The sequence below is a fragment of the Musca vetustissima genome, unplaced genomic scaffold, assembly GCF_032173495.1.
Source record: "Musca vetustissima isolate MV318-11 ecotype Yass unplaced genomic scaffold, APGP_CSIRO_Mvet_v1 utg3951, whole genome shotgun sequence".
Classification (NCBI taxonomy): Eukaryota; Metazoa; Arthropoda; class Insecta; order Diptera; family Muscidae; genus Musca; species Musca vetustissima.
The window spans coordinates 46543-69046 of record NW_026888189.1 but is presented as its reverse complement, the minus strand read 5'-3'; the positions used below and the strand labels follow the sequence as shown (position 1 = coordinate 69046).

Below are 22504 nucleotides of genomic sequence, written 5' to 3'. Positions count from 1 at the left end.
TCAGTACGCTGTGCCATATTTCGTGCAAATCGAAAGGTATATGGGGACTTTGGAACACCACATACTTTAACTCGGACGAAAATATATATGGAAGCTATATCTAAACCTTAATCGATTTTTCTCAATTTCAGTAGGGTTCGTCCTTAGGTCAAACAAAAGAGCTGTGCCAAATTTCATCCAATTCGGGTCATAAATGCGACCTGTACTTTGTTCACAATTTAACATGGACAGACAGACATGCATAGATCGTCTTAAAAAGTGATTCTATGCATATTCTCAAAAGGAACCATGTGTCTATCTCGTTTCATTTTGCCGTTACAAACATATGCACAAAGACATAATACCATGTACCACAGAGTGGTGAAGGGTATCAAAAGGGAGTTATTAATAATTTTTGGTAGGGAGATTTGTTACCAAATACTTCTACAAAATACCAAATTGCATCGAATTCGGTTGAAAAACGCGCTCAAGAACCCCAAAATACCAACAAATTGGGGGTACTCGTATATGGGGGCTACCCGAAAAAATTGTCCCATATTCATAATTTTTTGTGGAAAGATTTGGAATCTATTAAGAACTCAAAATACTAAATTACTACCAATTCGGTGGGAAAATACGACCAAAACCCCCAAAATACTGAAAATTAGGAGGTACCGTTATATGGGGGCTACCAGAAAAAGTGGACCTATATTTATAATTTTTTGTGGAGACATTTAGTACCCAATAATAACCCAATGTACCAAATTTCAGCGAATTCGGTTGAAAAACGCGCTCAAGAACCCCAAAATATCGAAAATGGGGGGTACCCTTATATGGGAGCTATGCCTAAACGTGGACCGATATATCCCTTCTTCTAACTTGACCTGCCTGCGGACAAAAGACAACCCTTTGGAAAATTTCAGCAAACAATCGCAATTCCTTCAGAAGAATGACAAAATTAATATAACCTCCATACTATGGTGGAGGGTATAAAAACAATTGAGGACTGCACCTAGCATGAATACATACTCTCTGACTAACTATCCCATAAATATAATATTTTTCTTGAACGCATGATTTTGTTATAATTTTTTTTCCACATCATTAGCTTCGTATTTTCCCCAGCTTACAAAATCATTTGAATAAAACAAGCTCAACTTACTAAACTATCCCATAACGATTAACTTAAATTTATACAATAAGAAAGAAAAGAAATATATTTTATTTTTATTACAACACACAAAAGGGGATATTACAAAGAAATAAACTAAAACGTAAACCAAAGTAGAAGAGACTAAAGCATACTAAACGAAAGCAGAACAATTACAATTCATAGAAATACACAGAAAAAAGAAATGTAATTCTGTCATACAAAACTCATCAAATTCTATTACGGGCTAATAAGAATAAAGGACTTAATTTCAGTATTTCTTTATTATTTTATGACAAGGAAGGAAGATATAAAAAAGAGGAAGATGAAGAAGGAGAAGAAGTAGGAACATCAGAGACAGTAGTCTTATTATACACTCACTCACAATCACCCTGCCGGCTTACATCTTTAATGTCTGAATCAGAGACTTACAACAACAATAATAATAACAAGAATAACAACAACAGCAACAACAATGACAACCTTTATAACCTCAGTAAAAATCTGTGTGTTCTGTTAGTCTGTCAAGAGTTTTGATTTTCTTTCATTTGACTACCAGAGAATGTAACGACAAGATGAGAATGTCAACATCTTTGAAGACAAGTCAAGTAAACACCAGAAGTAGTTGGAGACGAAGTGGATGATGACGAAGAAGAAGAAGAAGCAGAAGTAGCTGCAGAACATTTTGCCTGATGTTAGACATCTTAAAGGTCTCAATAGTGGCTACACATCAATGTCAACCATACCATAATAGCTGTGAGAAGGTTCTAAATTCTGTTTGCAAGATTTACTGTTTACCGGCAGTTTGCCGTGTCATGCCAACAGTCAGCAAGTGGTCACAAGCCTTTTTCATTTTGGATTTTAATTCCGTTGGTAAATTTTTAATCACAAATTTAGGCACAGTGGTTCGAAAAAAAAAATTATGATATTTTAAAAATTTGAAATTTAAGGAATTCTCGATTTTAATTTTTCAAGATTTTCAAAGGGCTGGTAAATCAATAGCAATGTTTGTTAAGGTATGTAACTTTGCACGTATATATTTGAAGATGTAAAAGAGAAGAAAAATAAAAAAAAATTTGTTATTGTTTTGTTGTTGTTTTTTGTAATTAAAGAAAAGTCCTTATTGTTGATAACGGGCACGATAACTCCTCACTGGAACATCGGAATCCGAAAATGCCAAAGGTGTTAGAAAGAGTACATGTGTGGCTCTCGTATGAACTAGGATTATTGACTTCGGCGGACCTTTAAAAAAATATCGCCGATTTTTGGTCAAAAACCAAGTTAAAAATAAGGAAGTTCATTGCCGATTGGCTTTATCCTAGTTCATACGATAGCTATACACTCACAGAGAAACGTGTAAAAATTTGGAATCGATTGGGCCATTAGTTTTTGAGATATCGTGCCCGCCATTCGTTTAGAGAAAAACGCGTTTACAGTTTGAGAAGCCCTTCAGCCGTCACTTGATGCTGACAGAAAAAATCGGCTATATCTTCAAGAGTTCTTGAGATTTTTTTTGTAGGGATATTCTTGAATTAGCGTAGATTCGAATTAAGTTAAATAATTTTTTGACCCCGAGAATGGGGGTGGGGGGCCCCTTAAGTTTAAATTATATTTAAATATTTATTCAGAGACTTATTTGTCAATCACGGTTCCAAGAATTCTATTATCATCATTTTGAATTTTGTAAATAAATTGTTAATAACTTGTATTGTATTGTCATCTAAATAATTCATCAAATGGGTACCACATGGGGCGTATACGTGCCGACACAACGTATACGCATTGTGGCCTGGCTTAAGTATTTGATCAAATGCTACAAAAGCCAAGTACTTTTATAATTGAAACACTTTATTGAGGTAGTTAACAGGGATGTTACTTTTTCAAAATAATCGTTAGAGGATTCCGAGAATTGCATGTTCTAAAGAAGAGACAATTTATATATAGCATCAATACTGAAATAAGCCTGAATTTTGGGAACAAAAATAATTTTTTTATTTTAAAAATATTTTTTTCAATGACTACTAAAGATGTTTAAGTTTTAAAAATATTGTTTGAAATTTGTGTAAAGGCATTAAAAAACCTGTAAGGAAAGTAGTAAAGTCGGACTGGGGCGGCTATATGATACCCTTCACCAATTTTGGGTATATTGGACATATGTATCCTTACAATTGCATGTCAATGTTCCCTCCAAGGAACATTATCATGCCTTGATACACGCTATTCGGTATGTCGCACTGTTACAAATTTAATATCAATCAGACACCCGTTCGATATATATATATATATGGAAGCTAGCTACATCTGCACTAATTTCAACAAAACGCAATAATGTCATTCAAGTCACAGTCGAAATCTGAATCGATTTTACCGAAACGTACCCCACAGCATTCTAGACTCAACTCAGTACGTTATGCCAAATTTCATGCAAATCGAAGGATATATAGGGACTTTCCAGCACCATTTACATGAAATCGGAAGGATGTATATATGGGAGCTATACCGAAATTTGAACCGATTTTCACGAAACTTAGCGCACATCATTCTATGCGTAATTCAGTACGCTATGGCAAATTTCGTGCAAATCGAGGGATATTTAGGGACTTTGGTGTACCATTTACTTAAAATCGGACAAAAATATATATGGGAGCTATATCTACATCTGAATCGATTTTAACGTAACTTGGCACACATCATTCTTGGCTTAATTCAGTACGCTATGCCAAATTTCGTGCAAATCGAGGGATATTTAGGGACTTTGGTGTACCATTAACCTTAAATCGGACGAAAATATATATGAATCGATTTTCACGAAACTTGGCACACATCATTCTAGGCTTAATTCAGTACGTTGTGCCAAATTTCGTGGAAATCGGAGGATATATAGGGTCTTTGGTGCACCATTTACATAAAATCGGACGAAAATATATATGGGAGCTATATCTACATATCAACCGATTTTCAGGAAACATAGCACACATCATTCTAAGTTTAATTCAGTACGATGTACCAAATTTCGTGCAAATCGAAAAATATATAGACACTTTGGTGATTTTCCTTAAATCGGACTAAAATATATGTAGGAGCTATATCTAAATCTGAACCGATTATTTCCAATTTCAATAGGGTTCGTCCTTGGATCAAATAACTGACTTGTGCCAAATTTCATCCAAATCGGATCATAAATGTGACCTGTACTTTGTTTACAATTTAACATCTACAGACGGACGGATGGACGGAGTGACGGACGTGGATAAATCGACTCAGAAAGTGATTTCATGCATATTCTCAAAAGGAACCATGTTTCCTTTTGCCTGTTACAAACATATGCACAAACACATAATAACCTGTGCCACAGTGTGGTGATGGGTATAAATACAAGTTGGTACTGCAGGGCGTATTTATGTTGTCGCAACGTATACGTATACGTATTGAATTTTGCGACATGTTTTTAGAAAAATTCTACAAAGGGGTCGATTTTTTAAAGAATATTTTTTCATGGTCAAAGACCATAGTAGCATAGAGGGAGTTCTAAGTTATGTTTGCTAGATTTACTGTTTACCGGCAGTTCGCTGTGTCATGCCAACAGTCAGCAAGTCGTCATTTTGGATTTTAAGACATTTGGTAAATTTGTAATCGCAAATTTAGGCACAGTGGTTCGAAAAAAAAATTATTGGACCACGGCTGATATAACCCTTGAAATTTTTTTAAATCCGCGCCTAATAAAACCCTTGATTTTTTTTTAAATCCACGCCTAATAAAACCCTTGATTTTTTTTATCCACGCCTAATAAAACCCTTGATTTTTTTTAAATCCACGCCTAATATAGCCCTTGATTGAAAACGCTTTTTTTAACTCTTTATTATTTGGGAATCTTTAAACCAGCCCACTTTCCCAAATAATATACCATATCCTTTCTTTACCAAACTCTTAAGTCTTGTGTGAAAATATTTGAAAAAGAACTGCTGCTTCCAGGACCTCTTTCTTATTTTTTTTATTTAGCACCACTAGAGATGTATTACTCCTCCAGTCTCAAGATGGCTAAGTTGACAAAAGTACTTTTGGGCTTGAGGGAGAGAAAAAAAAAACGTGAGATTTTCTCAAGGTGTGTCTGCTGTAAATTGCCCCGTATGTGGTGGTGACACTTGTAAATCTACGAATAACAGCAGCAGCGGCATCAGTAAGTTGAGCAATTTATGTCCATGTATGTTTGTAAAGACTAACAAACAAATTGTACATTAAAAATTTATGTGCACAACAATCTGCTGTGTACATCCGCCGGCTTCATATGATTTGTGTGGGAGTTTTGTATTTGTTTTTTTTTTTTGTATTTTCAGGACACCTATAAATTTATTATGGAGGTTAAAATTAAGAATTTATGGTAGGCTTTTAATTGAAAAATTATGGTAGGGTGGATGGATAGGAGGAAAGGGAAGAAATGAAAAAAAAAAAATGAAATACCATCACAATGTGACACAATGGAGGCTTATGAGTTGATTTTAAGCTTTAGAAGTAATAAGAGGATTATTCTCAAGCACATTGTGAGAATGAAGACAATGTGACCAATTTGTTATATTGATAATTCACAATATGATATATAATCTATAAATAGTACGACCATACATGGCATGACCATACATGGCACATAAGAACTCTTAAAAATAATATTCTGGACTACCTTCCACCTTTAGAAAAATCAAGGACCCTACACAAGACTTCTCTTAGAGTTGTTCATATATTCTCTGAAGACCTCTTCCTTTTATTGAAAATAAAACGACCTTCATGTATAGCTTAGATATCTTCTCATATAATTTGTTGTCTACATTCCCCATCAACTGCTGTCAGTTTTTTTCAAACTACACATTTAATTAGTGTTTCCTTTTTTTCCAAATAAATTGAAATTCTCTTCATTAAAGGATAACAACATCATAATTACAAAGGACAATGAAATTGCCAACAAAAATATTAGCTAATTAAGTTTTACATCAACTAATTTGAATTGAAATAAAACAAAATATTTCAAGGACGCAAAAACCTCAAAATGCACCAAGGGTGGTGGTGGTGCCGAAAACAAATAGAGTGTAATTAGCAACCCTTCATTATCAGTTGATTTACTAGTGTACTTTTTTTGAAATAAGCTCAAATAAATAAACCAACTTTAAATAATCTAAGAATTTAAATTTAACGAAATGGAAGCCGTACATACAAGAGGTAATAATTAATGTTGGAAACATTAAAAACCAACGAGCGGAGCAGTATAGTCGGATGTGGGCGACCATATGAAACCAACTACACAACTTCTACCAACCTCTAATTTTTGTAGTTCTATACTCTGAGCCTGAGCAAAATTTCGAGATATTTGCACTCTCTTGACTGATTATAGGTCAACAGCTCCACGTTCTAACCCTGAAATATTTTCGAAATCTTGTTTTCTCGAGGTGAATACTTAACCCAAAAAAATGTGGTCACTTTAGGTTGTTGTTGATTTGACCCTTGGAATATTGGAATATTGACCGATCATCATCTAAACAGCCGTTCTAAGTAATTGTTCAGAACTTTATGTAAAATTTCAAAGCGATCAGTGCGACATTTCCGCCCTCTGGTGGGATAATAGTAGAACTAAACAATATCATAACACATAGACACCTTCAAATGTTTACGTATAACTCCCACATCCGAGTACATACAACCATATAATTGGTATATGTTTAAAGGCCAACTACTTTTCTTGGATATACTACTGAATATACTATCAACTTCCGGATCTATGTTCTTCTGGGGTATATATATATGCCATAGAATACACATTTTGTCACAAAAGTCTTGGTCCACTTGACCCGCTAAATATTGACCGATCTCCATCAAAATAGGTATGCTTATTCTCTGGCCCGATCCCCTTTTCCATGAAAAATTTCGCAATGTTCGGGCCATAATTACGGCCTCCGGAGCGACCACAAAAATCGACAAAAATTAGGTATCCCCTCAATATTAACCGATCTTTTACAAATTATAATGGACAGACGGACGGACGGATGGACACACATGACTAGATCGATGATCGCCTCCAATAGTCCCTAAAATATTTTTAAAAAATCCACGCCTACAATAGCCCATAGAAAAATATTTTTTTAAAAAATCCACGCCTACAATAGCTTCCGATAGTCCCTAAAATATTTTTAAAAAATCCACGTCTACAATAGCTTCCGATAGTCCCTAAAATATTTTTAAAAAATCCACGCCTACAATAGCTTCCGATAGTCCCTAAAATATTTTTAAAAAATCCACGCCTCCAATAGCCTCATATAGTCCCTAAAAAATTTTTTTAAAAATCCACGCCTCCTATTGCTCCTAATTTTTTTAATCATCCACGCCACCTATAGCTCCTGAAGCTTGTATACCCTTTACCACACTATGGTGCAGGGTATTATGTCTTTGTGCATATGTGTGTTACAAGCAAAAGGAAACGAGATAGACACATGGTTCTTTTTGAGAATATGCATAGAATCACTTTCTAAGTCGATTTATGCATGTCCGTCCGTCTGTCTGTCCATGTAAAATTGTAAACAAAGTACAGATCGCATTTTTGATTCGAATTAAATGAAATTTGGCACAGCTCATTCATTTGGCCCTTGGACGAACCCTATTGAAATTGGGAAAAATCGGTTCAGATTTAGATATAGCTCCCATATATATTTTCGTCCGATTTATGGTAAATGGTGCACCAAAGTCTCTAAATATCTTTCGATTTGCATGAAATTTGTCACAGCGTACTGAATTAAGACTAGCATGATGTGTGCTAGGTTTCGTAAAAATCGGTTAAGATTTAGATATAGCTCCCATATATATTTTCGACAGATTTAAGGCACCAAAGTCCCTAAATATATTTCGATTTGCACGAAATTTGGCAGAGCATACTGAATTGAGTCTAGAATATTGTGTGCTAACATTCGTAAAAATCGGTTGAGATTTAGATATAGCTGCTATATATATTTTCGTCCGATTTAATGTAAATGGTGAACCAAATACCCTATATATCTTTCGGTTTGCACGAAATTTGTCATAGCGTACTGAATTAACTCTAGAATGATGTGGACTCAGTTTCATGAAAAACGGTTCAGATTTAGATATAGCTCCCATATATATTTTCGTCCGATTTAAAACAAATGGTGCACCAACTACTTTCTTTACTGGTTTAATCTAGAATCGTTAGCCTATAGAAAAATTTCGTCAGCCTTGCTGATGCATTTTTTATGGAAAAAAATCGAAGTGAAGTATTTTTTTCCTGTAGAAGAAATTCCTCAACCTTGGTTAGGTATTTTTTCCTGTAGAAAAAAATTCGTCAGCCTTGGTGAGATATTTTTTTCCATAGAGCAAATTTCGTCAGCCTTGTGTAAGTATTTTTTCACATAAAGAAATCGTCAGCCTTGTTGAGGTATTTATTTCCTGTAGAAAAAAAATTCGTCAGCTTTGCTGAGGTATTTTTTTTCCTATAGAAAAAAATTCGTCAGCCTTGGTGAAGTAGTTTTTTTTTTGCTGTAGAAAAAAATCGTCAGCCTTGGTGAGGCATTTTTTCTATAAAAATTTATAGAAAAAAATCGTCAGTCGTGGTAAGGCATTTTTTTCCTAAAAAAATCTTCAATATCTTTGAAAATAACTCATCTATGAAGGGATTTTTATATAGAAAGCAATCTTCAGTCCTCTATTATATGCCAAAAAATGTCGAATGGCGACAATGATATGATAATATGTAAAATGTCTATATAAGTCATTACTTACCGGTCTCAATTCACTAACATCCCAGCCAAGATATTCGGCAACGGCCATCATTTGATTGACAATGGCATCCATTTCGGCGGTATCCAAAACTCCATTGCCATCCGTGTCATATAAGCGGAACATAACTGGGAGAAGAAATATGGAAAACGATAAAATGTATGCAATGAAAATATCCACTATAATTATATGAAAAATTATGCCCCTAAAATTATGCTATCATTTTTATTTGTCAGGAACAAAATATAAATAAAAAATCCCCCTAAATATGCCACAAAATTCGATAAAAGTTTTCTTTAGCCTAAAAGTATGCATTACATCTAAAAATATTTTCCTTCAAATTAATTAAATATTTAATTTCGTCTTCTTGTCTACTTACATTCCAATTTATCCTCCGGCCGTCCAGCTTCCAAGAGCGACAAATAGCACACGACATCTTTGAGTGGTACCTTCAACGTCAACGGGTCAAAGTGTGACAATTTGCGTGTCAGTAATTTAATATCAGCTGTAAGTAGATGAAAGGATTTATTAACAAAGTTGTTGTTATTTTTGTTGTTGTTGTTATTTGACAGGTGGTAAAATAAATATTTTCACAACTTCACAATATTGTTATTACAAGGCATCTTAATAATTAATTTGTGTGTGTGTGTGTGTGCGCGGGTTCGTAGGCGTTCTGTGAAACTTTTCTCCTTAGAATAAAAGTTCAATATAAAAATTAATTAAACCACAAGTGGTTAATAGAATAATCCCTGATGCGTGTCAGAGCTTTCTGTTTATTTTTTGGTTAATGGCTGAGTAATTGAAAAATGTTCAAACACTTTTAGAAAAATGGACAAATTGTTTAGAAGTGCAGGGAGGCTCCACCATGTATTTTATGGATGTTGGAAAAAAATATTAAAAAAAAATAATTCTTTAAAAATCCACACCTATATTGGACCTTGAAAAAATATTTCAAACCAGTAAGGAAAGTAGTGAAGTCGAACGGGGCCGCCTATATGATACCCTTCACCACTTTGGGTATATTCAGCAGATGAATCCTAACAGACGTCGCATTTTTCAAGGACCACTTAAATGAAATTGAATCCATAAACATGCCATTCTGCAACCGATACTATTTTTTTCACTTTGTCAGATATAGAAGCTATATCTAAATCTGAATCGATTTTCACGAAACTTTGCACACATCATTCTAGACTTAATTCAGTACGCTATGCCAAATTTCGTGCAAATCGAAAGATACATAGGGACTTTGATACACAATTTACCTAAAATCGGACGAAGATATATATGGGTGCTATATCGAAATCTGAACCCATTTTCACGAAACTTAACACACAACATGCTAGACTTAATTCAGTACGCTATGCCAAATTTCGGGCAAATCGAAAGATACATAGGGACTTTGGTACACAATTTACCTTAAATCGGACGAAGATATATATGGGAGCTACATCTAAATCTGAACCGATTTTCAGGAAACTTAACACACACCATTCTGTGCTTTATTCAGTACGCTATGCCAACATTCGTGCAAATCGAAAGATTTCCAGGGACTTTAGTGCACTATTTACCTTAAATTGGACGAAAATATATATGGGACCTATATCTAAATCTGAACCGATTTTCAGAAAACTTAACACACGTCATTCTAGGACTAATTCATTACGCTGTGCCAAATTTCGTGCAAATCGAAAGATATATAGGGCCTTTGGTGCGCCATTTACATTAAATCGGACGAAAAAATATATGGGAGCTATATCTAAATCCGAACCGATTTTCACGAAACTTTGCACACATCATTCTAGACTTAATTCAGTACGCTATGCCAAATTTCATGCAAATCGAAAGATACATAGGGACTTTGATACACAATTTACCTTAAATCGGACGAAGATATATATGGGAGCTATATCTAAATCTGAACCGATTTTCACGAAACTGTGCACACATCAATCTAGACTTAATTCAGTACATTTTGCCAAATTTCGTGTCAATCGGAACGATATATAAGGACTTTGTTACACCATATACATAAAATCGGACGAAAATATATATGGGACCTATATCTAAATCTGAACCGATTTTCAGAAAACTTAACACACGTCATTCTAGGCCTAATTCATTACGCTGTGCCAAATTTCGTGCAAATGGGAAGATATATAGGACCTTTGGTGCGCCATTTACATTAAATCGGACGAAAATATATATGGGAGCTATATCTAAATCTGAACCGATTTTCTCAAAACATAGCACATATCATTTTGGACCTAATTCAGTACCCTATGCCAAATTTCGTGCAAAGCGAAAGATATATAGGGACTTTGGTACACCATTTACATTAAATCGGACGAAAATATATATGGGAGCTATATCTAAATCTGAACCGATTTTCACGAAACTTAACACACATCATTCTAGGCTCAAAGCAGTACGCTGTGCCAAATTTCGTGCAAATAGAAAGATATATAGGGACTTTAGTGGACTATTTACCTAAAATCGGACGCATATATATATATATGGTAGTTATATGTAAATCTGAACCGATTTTCAGCAAATTTCAAACACACCATTCTAGACCTAATTTAGTACGCTGTGCCAAATTTCGTGCAAATCGAACGATATATGGGGACTTTGGTGGACCATTTACATAAATCGGACAAAAATATACATGGGAGCTATATCTAAATCTGAACCGATTTTCCCGAAACTTTTGAGAATATGCATAGAATCACTTTCCGAGTCGGTTTATGCATGTCCGTCCATCTGTCTCTCCATGTTTAATTGTAAACAAAGTACAGGCGCATTTATGATCCGAATTGAATAGAATTTGGCATAGGTCACTTATTTGGTCCAAGGTCGAACCCTATTGAAATTGGGAAAAGTCGGTTCAGATTTAGATATAGCTCTCATATATATCTTCGTCCGATTTAATGTAAATGGTGCACCAAGTTCCCTATATATCTTTCGATCTGCACGAAATTTAGCACAACGTACTGAATTGAGCTTAGAATGAGGTCTGCCAAGTTTCCTGAAAATCGGTCCAAATTTAGATATAGCTCCCATATATTTTCGTCCGATTTAATGTAAATGGTGTACCAAAGTGCCTATATATCTTTGGATTTGCACGAAATTTGGTAAAGTGTACTTAATTAGGTCTAGAACGATGTGTGTTAAGTTTCGTGAAAATCGGTTCAGATTTAGATATAGCTTCTATATCTGACAAAATGAAAAATTTAGTATCGGTTGGATCCATAAACATGTCATCCAATTTCATTTTACTGTTCCTTTAAAAATGCCACGTCTGTTAGGATTCATCTGTTGAATATAGCCAAAGTGTAGAAGGGTATCATATATTCGGCCCCGTCCGACTTTACTACTTTCCTTACTGGTTTTATTTGAAAAAATTGTTTTTCTTTCTATTTGAAAATTTTTAGAAATCCGTAGATATTCTAAATTTATTCAAATCAATTCCAAACGAAGAAAAAGAAAATACCAACGATATTATCATTATCTGCATAAAGACCTTTGCGTATAAAATAAATTTTTGTAGAAATGTTACTGCATTGAATTGATGTTTTTTTTTCTTGTATGTATTTGGTCACAAATACAATCACACCATAATGTTCCACAGGAGGACAAAGAATCGTTATTGACAACAATCGAATTTCTTGCTTAAATGTCAGTATTAGGAATTTGTCTTGCACTCAATGGTGAATGCTATGTCAAATCACTGCCATTCACATGGATAATATTCACACTCACTCACATCGCTCACACACATATACTCACACAGCTATAACTAAACAATACCATCGCAACGAATATTTTCTCCTTCTCTGAATTGATGTTCTTAAGAATTGTAGAAAAATCGAAAAAAAAATTCATTTCATGGCAAATATTTGTCAATTTTCTGTTGAGCTTTGCACTTTACGCAAAGCTTGACAGAGACGTTTTGTGTTCGGCGTGTGTGTCAGAATCGAATCGAATTTGTTATTAAAATGAATTTATTATTGCAGTGTGCAGTTTGACATTCACAGCCATTCACATTCACTCAATCACAGAAATCTCTAAAATAAATCCCCAAAAGTATACTACAAGAATAGATGAATGCCATAAAATATGCATTGCCAAATATTGACGATTTAAATTATGCAAGAGTTTTTGTTTTTTTTTGGATTTGCTTTGGTAAATGAGTTATGAGAAAGATAAACAAAACGGATATAGGCGGCGATATGGAATATCAAATGACCTACAGATTTTTGAGAGAGGTGGATTAAAAAAATATATATTTTTTCAATCATCTGCAAAAGGAGAGGATATTTTTGTAACAGGCAAAAATAATCGAGATAGACCCATGGTTTCTTTTGAGAATATGCATAGAATCACTTTCTGAGTCGATTTATGCATGACCGTCTGTCCGTCCGTCTGTCTATGTTAAATTGTAAACAAAGTACAGGTCGGATTTTTGATTCGAATTGGATGAAATTTGGCACAGCTCATTTATTTGGCCCAAGGACGAACCCTATTGAAATTGGGAAAAATCGGTTCAGATTTAGATATAGCTCCCTTATATATTTACGTCTGATTTTATGTAAATAATGCACCAAAGTCCCGATATATCCTTCAAGATGCACGAAATTTGGCATAGAGTTCTGCATTAAGTCTAGAACGATGTGTGTTAAATTTCGTGAAAATCGGTTCAGATTTAGATATAGCTCCCATATATATTTTTGTCCGATTTTAGCTAAATGGTGCACAAAAGTCCCGATATATCCTTCGATTTGCACGAAATTTGGCACAGCGTACGGAATTAAGTCTAGAACGATGTGTGTTAAATTTCTTGAAAATCGGTTCAGATTTACATATAGCTCCCATATATATTTTCGTCCGATTTTATGTAAATGGTGTCCCAAAGTCCCGATATATCCTTCGATTTGCACAAAATTTGGCATAGCGTTCTGAATTAGGTCTAGAGCGATGTGTGTTAAATTTCGTCAAAATCGCTTCAGATTTCGATATAGCTCCCATATATATTTTCGTCCGATTTTATGTAAATGGTGTACCAAAGTCCCTATATACCCTTCGATTTGCACGAAATTTGGCACAGCGTTCTGACTTATCCTCTTCTGTAGGGTACCTTAAATATAATCATCATAAATTTGCAATGCTGCATCGTGTTATTTTTTTTTTTTTGATACACAAAACTATCTGCATTAATTTGCTTATTCCCAACCCCAAAAGTATGAAGCAGCATGTCCATCACATAATAATAAGTGTAAGTCGCCAAGACTGTTAGCAGGAGATACTTTTTAAGCAAAACTACAATAAATTGCAAGTCTCATTTCTTTTGACTTTGATTAAAGTTTGCTTTCATATTTTCATTTCGTTGTTTTCTAACGACTCCCTAAAGTATGCTTTAGTTTTTGTAGTGGTTGTTGCTGTTTCTATTCCTTCAAACTTTATTGATCAATTTATTGTGGATGAAGAAGAAGAGGAAGACGCTTCCTCATCGTCTTGTTTGCAATCACTTGAAATACAAGTGATACTCAAGATACAAATACATGGATACACCGACAAACACACAGAGAGAGACACACACACTCATACATATCCATATCTACAGAAAATCGTTAGAAGAACCGATGTCCTTGTTTTCCTTTGGCTTTCTTCTTGATATAAATCCTTTAAAATTGCCATTGTGCTATGTGTTAGAGAGTGAGTGTGTTAGAGAGTGTATGTATGTGGGTGTGTGTGTGTCTGTTTGACGTGTATCTGTGTTTGATTTAATTTCATAAATGCTCTCTTGAAAATTTCATTTCCACAGCAAAAGGATAACCCCCATGACAATCGAAAGCATTTAAGCCACGATGTATGGCAAAAATAAAGGATGAATGAAAGAAAAAAAAGAAGAAAAAGGAAACTAAAAACAAATTGGAGGGGGATTACACGCTGCCGAGATGGATTGATTCAAATTGAATTTGAACGAAGTATGATGGGGCTTCCTACGCTCCCTTGCCTTACTTGTTCGTTTGTTCTTTATAGCCACGGGTTGTGTTCCAACCAATTGCAAGAAATTGTTACTTAAGACTTTATTTTAGTGACTTGTATTGCAGTTGTTGTTGCTGTTGTTATATTCTTAGCTTTTGGCTATGAAACCAAGAAAAGTAGAAAAAAAAAACAAAAACAGAAAACGTATTTGTGGTCTTTGCTATGGGGTTATGGGGAGGGGATTATCTCTTAACTGGTTATGACGTTGTCAGTGGTCCTCGCCCCCAATTTATATGCTGTAACTTATTTTTGTGATTAGCAGCCCAAGGATATGCAATGCTTTTTCGGCGTGCATCGTCTTGTAGGTGTGTTCTTTTCATCTCTGTGCTCAGAAAAAAAGTGTTTCTAATTTCTTGATAATGATTAACGAAAACTGGCCCAGGGTGAAATTAGATTTCACATGAAATGAGTTTTTGTTTCACTTGAGGGGGACAGAGAAAGTGAAAGAAAGAGGGAGAAGTAGTGATTCTCAATGGACTTATATGCTATGTCACGTAATATAACATTTCTTTATTATTAATAATAATTATAATTGAGGTATACGAGGCTCACACATGTGTGGAGCCATTTTTTTTCTAGAGGAGAAAAAAATAGGAATATGAATTGGAAGAGATTTCATTATATCCTCAAGGTGAATATGTTGTATTTTTTGCTTCAATTATAATGTGTACATCATTTACAGATAATATTGTACATGACACCTATTATCTAGAGGGGTTGCGGAACGAGAAAAAAATGGGAATTCTAAAGATAACGAAAAATTATACTTGTACTCCAAAAAATAAATAAATAAATAAAAATTTAATACAAAATAGGAACAAATTAAATGTATAAAATATTTTTAACTACTAGTGTAGAAATTTAAAAAAAAATATTCTTTAAAAAAATTACGACAAGGGTAGAAACTTGAAAAAACATTCTTTAAAAAAATTACGACTAGGGTAGAAACTTGAAAAAATATTCTTTAAAAAAATTACGACTAGGGTAGAAACTTGAAAAAATATTCTTTAAAAAAATTACGACTAGGGTAGAAACTTGAAAAAATATTCTTTAAAAAAATTACGACTAGGGTAGAAACTTGAAAAAATATTTTTTTTTGAAACTTGAAAATCCACGCCTTATATAGGCCTTGAAAAAATATTCTTTAAAAAATCCACGCCTTATATAGGCCTTAAAAAATATTCTTTAAAAAATCCACGCCTTATATAGGCCTTGAAAAAATATTCTTTAAAAAATCCACGCCTTATATAGGCCTTGAAAAAATATTCTTTAAAAAATCCTTGAAAAAATATTATTTAAAAAATCCACGCCTTATATAGGCCTTGAAAAAATATTTTTTAAAAAATCCACGCCTTATATAGGCCTTGAAAAAATATTATTTAAAAAATATTATTTAAAAAATCCACGCCTTATATAGGCCTTGAAAAAATATTCTTTAAAAAATCCACGCCTTATATAGGCCTTGAAAAAATATTCTTTAAAAAATCCACGCCTTATATAAAAAATATTCTTTAAAAAATCCACGGGCCTTGAAAAAATATTCTTTAAAAAATCCACGCCTTATATAGGCCTTGAAAAAATATTCTTTAAAAAATCCACGCCTTATATAGGCCTTGAAAAAATATTCTTTAAAAAATCCACGCCTTATATAGGCCTTGAAAAAATATTCTTTAAAAAATCCACGCCTTATATAGGCCTTGAAAAAATATTCTTTAAAAAATCCACGCCTTATATAGGCCTTGAAAAAATATTCTTTAAAAAATCCACGCCTTGTATAGGCCTTGAAAAAATATTCTTTAAAAAATCCACGCCTTGTGTGGATGCTTGAAAAAATATTCTTTAAAAAATCCACGCCTTGTGTGGATGCTTGAAAAAATATTCTTTAAAAAATCCACGCCTTGTGTGGATCCCTGAAAAAAGTCTTCTTTAAAAAATCCACGCCTTGTGTGGATGCTTGAAAAAATATTCTTTAAAAAATCCACGCCTTGTGTGGATGCTTGAAAAAATATTCTTTAAAAAATCCACGCCTTGTGTGGATGCTTGAAAAAATATTCTTTAAAAAATCCACGCCTTGTGTGGATGCTTGAAAAAATATTCTTTAAAAAATCCACGCCTTGTGTGGATGCTTGAAAAAATATTCTAAAAAAAATCAAGCAATATAAAATATGCATTAAAAAATCCACGCCTTGTGTGGATGCTTTCTTTAAAAAATCCACGCCTTGTGTGGATGCTTGAAAAAATATTCTTTAAAAAATCCACGCCTTGTGTGGATGCTTGAAAAAATATTCTTTAAAAAATCCACGCCTTGTGTGGATGCTTGAAAAAATATTCTTTAAAAAATCCACGCCTTGTGTGGATGCTTGAAAAAATATTCTTTAAAAAATCCACGCCTTGTGTGGATGCTTGAAAAAATATTCTTTAAAAAATCCACGCCTTGTGTGGATGCTTGAAAAAATATTGTTTGGATGCTTTAAAAAAAAATCCACGCCTTGTGTGGATGCTTGAAAAAATATTCTTTAAAAAATCCACGCCTTGTGTGGATGCTTGAAAAAATATTCTTTAAAAAATCCACGCCTTGTGTGGATGCTTGAAAAAATATTCTTTAAAAAATCCACGCCTTGTGTGGATGCTTGAAAAAATATTCTTTAAAAAATCCACGCCTTGTGTGGATGCTTGAAAAAATATTCTTTAAAAAATCCACGCCTTGTGTGGATGCTTGAAAAAATATTCTTTAAAAAATCCACGCCTTGTGTGGATGCTTGAAAAAATATTCTTTAAAAAATCCACGCCTTGTGTGGATGCTTGAAAAAATATTCTTTAAAAAATCCACGCCTTGTGTGGATGCTTGAAAAAATATTCTTTAAAAAATCCACGCCTTGTGTGGATGCTTGAAAAAATATTCTTTAAAAAATCCACGCCTTGTGTGGATGCTTGAAAAAAATAATCTTTAAAAAATCCACGCCTTGTGTGGATGTTTGAAAAAATATTCTTTAAAAAATCCACGCCATGTATAGGTCTTGAAAAAATATTCATTAAAAAATCCACGCCTTATATAGGTCTTGAAAAAATATTCTTTAAAAAATCCACGCCATGTATAGGTCTTGAAAAAATATTCTTTAAAAAATCCACGCCATGTATAGGTCTTGAAAAAATATTCTTTAAAAAATCCACGCCTTATATAGGTCTTGAAAAAATATTCTTTAAAAAATCCACGCCTTATATAGGTCTTGAAAAAATATTCTTTAAAAAATCCACGCCTTATATAGGTCTTGAAAAAATATTCATTAAAAAATCCACGCCTTGTGTGGATGTTTGAAAAAATATTCTTTAAAAAATCCACGCCTTATATAGGTCTTGAAAAAATATTCTTCAAAAAATCACGCCTTGTATAGGCCTTGAAAAAATATTCTTTAAAAAAAAACACGCCTTGTATAGGCCTTGAAAAAATATTGTTTAAAAAATCCACGCCCTGAGTGGATGCTTGAAAAAATATTCTTTAAAAAATCCACGCCTTGAGTGGATGCTTGAAAAAATATTCTTTAAAAACTCCACGCCTTGTGTGGATGCTTGAAAAAATATTCTTTAAAAATCCACGCCTTGTATAGGCCTTGAAAAAATAATATTTAAAAAATCCACGCCTTGAGTGGATGCTTGAAAAAATATTCTTTAAAAACTCCACGCCTTGTGTGGATGCTTGAAAAAATATTCTTTAAAAATCCACGCCTTGTATAGGCCTTGAAAAAATAATATTTAAAAAATCCACGCCTTGTGTGGATGCTTCAAAAATATTCTTTAAAAAATCCACGCCCTGAGGGGATGCTCGAAAAAATATTCTTTAAAAAATCCACGCCTTGAGTGGATGCTTGAAAAAATATTCTTTAAAAACTCCACGCCTTGTGTGGATGCTTGAAAAAATATTCTTTAAAAAATCCACGCCTTGTGTGGATGCTTGAAAAAAATATTCTTTAAAAAATCCACGCCTTATATAGGTCTTGAAAAAATATTCTTTAAAAAATCCACGCCTTGGGAATCTTTGATTTTTTTTTTTTAATCCAAATCCAATATCCCAAATCTCCTCTTTTGATATAAAAATCCTGATTATGAGCTTTCCAAGGAGATTGAATGAAAATAACACTAAAAAAGCGAACGCCCATCTATTTAAGTTATTATCGGTTTATTGTTATTAAAGTTCTGACACCAGCTGAATACTGATTATCACCAACCATCAACCAGTTGTGTTTTGTGAATCGTAAAACTCCAGTTCAAATAAAATTCTAATAACTGTCAGCCTAAGGGCCATACAAATCATAACTGAACGTAGATCCGCAGATTGAAAATCCTTTCCCAACAATAACGACATTCAACAACAACAACAACTGGGAAGAAAATCGGTTAACTCACTGCGCACAAAATAAAATATAATAATAATAATGTTGTGAGAAAAACGGGGGGAGAAATTCCAGCCACGTTTTTTTTTTAAATGTGCGCCCCAAAATTATGCAACATATATTGCCTAACGTTGATCCCTTAAGCTATGCTGGGTTGTAAAATAAGAGAAAACGAAAACCCATTTTTACACACACATATTTTCATTAAACTTTACGCGTATTAGTGTTAACATGGTATTTGTGTTGTTGTTAGGAGATGAAGGACACATATCCTGCCATCCTCCTAAATATCTGATTGGCATTCCTTTCTTTAATTCTCTCGCTGGGTATTCATTGTGTCATGTCATGTGCCAAGAAAATACAAATCATATATTATTTGATTTTTAACATGGAATTACCAGGACGCGCACACACACTCTCACATATAAATAAATTTAAATCAAAATGCACAACTGTGACTGTGTGTGAGTGTGTTTTTGGTAGTTATGATGGTGGATAAGAAGACAAAAGCCGAAGAAAATAACATCCAACCATCATAAATACACATGGTGGAAAAGATAAATTCCTGGTAACATTTACCGCATTAAAATGTTTTCGAAACAAACTGATTAACATATAAATTACCAAAAGGCAGGCAGCAGGAAGAGAGGAAAGAAAAGTGAGAGAGCCACACACATTCCGAAAAAATTCATTCATAGTAAATATCTGATGCAAACGAAAAACAAAATCGCTAGTCGTCTACAAAGTTATTCCTTTCGGTCTTTTTTTTTTATTTTATTTGATATTCAGCACGTGTTAGTATGTGTGAAAATTACACATATATATTATTATGCATACATATATAACGATGATGTTATCTTGCGTTCACTCACTCACTCACACATACTAATATTACATATCATTATTTTTTCAGCAGCTAACAACACTATAAGTTGCTATCGTTTTTTTTTTTGTGTGTGTTAACTAATATTTTAACTTGTTTATGACAAAAAAGAAAGAAAGTTCGCTTTTCTGCTGGTATTATTTTCTCCGACACATCATAAAATAATATGAGCTTAGTTGAGCGAAGACACTGACACTCACAGGCAGACACCGATTGTATTTTGTTGGTGGCAATATGATGATGACAACATGATTTAAAATTGATTGCTAGTTTATATTCAAAAAATAATACTAAAGTGTTTCCTTGGAGGAAAATGTTTATTTTGGTGATCACAGAAAAAAATAATATTTGAAAATACAGCCCAGAGGAAATCATCTTGAATGGGGAGTTTTCCATTTCTCGAGCTAAAAATATTATATAAATAATATTACGAAGTGGATATGATTTTTTGATATTAGATATGTTCCCAGTCTCTGAAATCATTAAACCTTTATGGAGGCTACAATTTTAGATTGGAAAATTTAAATCAGCCTTCGAGATCAAGTTGGCGAAAAGATAATTCAAACATATTACAATGAGCGCCATCTACATATGATTTTGAAAATTTGTTATTGTGCACAGTGCATACTTTTAGCGGCTACATACTTTTAGATTAAAAAGAAAGCCTACTTTTGAAAGACTGTTTTAATTGTTAAATATTGTTTGAGCTTTCTTCGTCGTGGGTCGATTTCGAATCCTAGGCGATTAAGTTAGCGAGAATGAGCCCCATCTACATATGATTTTTTTTTAAATTTGTTTTTGTGTACAGTGTATAATTTTAGGATCTACGTTTTTTAATGATTAAAAAGATTTATGTTCCTACCTACATTAAACTCATATGGAACCTACAATTTTAGATTAGAAAATTTAAATTAACTTTCGCCCCTTATGAGATCAAGTTACGAGAGAAGATAACTCAAATATATTAAAATGAGCGCCATCTACATATGATTTTGAAAATTTGTTTTTGTTCACAGTGCATACTTTTAGGATCTACGTTTTTTTAGATTAAAAAGAAAGCCTAATTTTGAAAGAATGATATTCAATATTGTTTAAGCTGATTTCTTCGTGGGTCGATTTATGTTCCTACCTATATTAAACCCATATGGAACGAGCAATTTCGTCCCATATGAAGTTAGGGACAAGACAATTGAAATATATAACAATGAAGGTCATATGATATTAAGTTAGCGAGAATATAATTCAAATATATTGCAAAACGCGCCATATACATGTGATTTTGATTTTTATTTTGTGGACAGTGCATAATTTTAGGATCTATGTTTTTTTTCATAAAAAAGAACACCTACTTTTGAAAGACTGATTTAAATGATAAATATTATTTATGTTTTTTTCTTCGTGGGTCGATTTATGTTCCTACCTGCATTAACCCCATATGGAATGAACAGTTTTAGATGGGAAATTTTAAATTAGTCTTCGGCCCATATGAGATCAAGTTAGCGAGAATGAGCGCCATCTACGTATGATTTTGAAAATTATTTTTTTGTGCACAGTGTTAAATATTATTTAAGTTTTTTCTTCGAAAGATTTATTTATGTTCCTACCTACATTAAACCCATATGGAACATAGATTTTTTGATTAGAAAATTTAAATTAGCCTTCACCTCATAAGAGATCAAGTTAGGGTGAAGATAATTTAAATATATTTCAATTAGCGCCATCTATATGATTTTTTCAAAAATTGTTTTTGTGCACAGTGCATAATTTTAGGTTCTATATTATTTTAATAAAAAGGAACGCCTACCTTTGCAATACTGATTAAATATTGTTTAATATTGTTTCATCGTGGATTTATGTTCCTACCTACATTAACCCCATATGGAACATACATTTTTTGATTAACAAATTTAAAATTAATTATTAAATAATCCAAATATAATACAATGAGCGCCATCTATAAATTATTTTTAAAATTTGTTTTTTTTTGCACAGTGCATACTTTTAGGATTTTCTTTTTTTTAGTTCTTTGCGATGAAGGAGGCAGCCAAAACCTTCGACATCGATAAATCGGCATATAATGTTTTTCAGCCCAAAAAATGTGTGTACTTTATGGCGTATCCAAGGTTTTTATATAGCAAGACAAATTTAATATACACACATGATGGAGAATATAAAAAGCTCAATCTGCATCTGTGATTTTATTAATTTTTTAGCATAGTGCATACTTTTAGGAACACGATATTTTAGAAACCACAATGACTTTTATTAAAGGTTATATTACAATAT

General features: G+C 33.2%; 1 protein-coding gene across 1 annotated transcript in view; it reads right to left on the bottom strand.

Moving 5' to 3' along the window:
• Positions 1–22504, bottom strand: part of LOC133336000 (diacylglycerol kinase 1-like) — a gene marked incomplete at its 3' end in the record, with an annotated part of 77230 nt that overhangs the window by 24349 nt on the left and 30377 nt on the right. The window contains exons 6-7 of the mRNA XM_061544292.1: positions 9279–9404; positions 8903–9027 (exon numbers count right to left, since the gene is read on the bottom strand). Coding sequence (XP_061400276.1) covers positions 8903–9027; positions 9279–9404 — 251 coding nt within the window. The remainder of the gene's footprint in view (positions 1–8902; positions 9028–9278; positions 9405–22504) is intronic.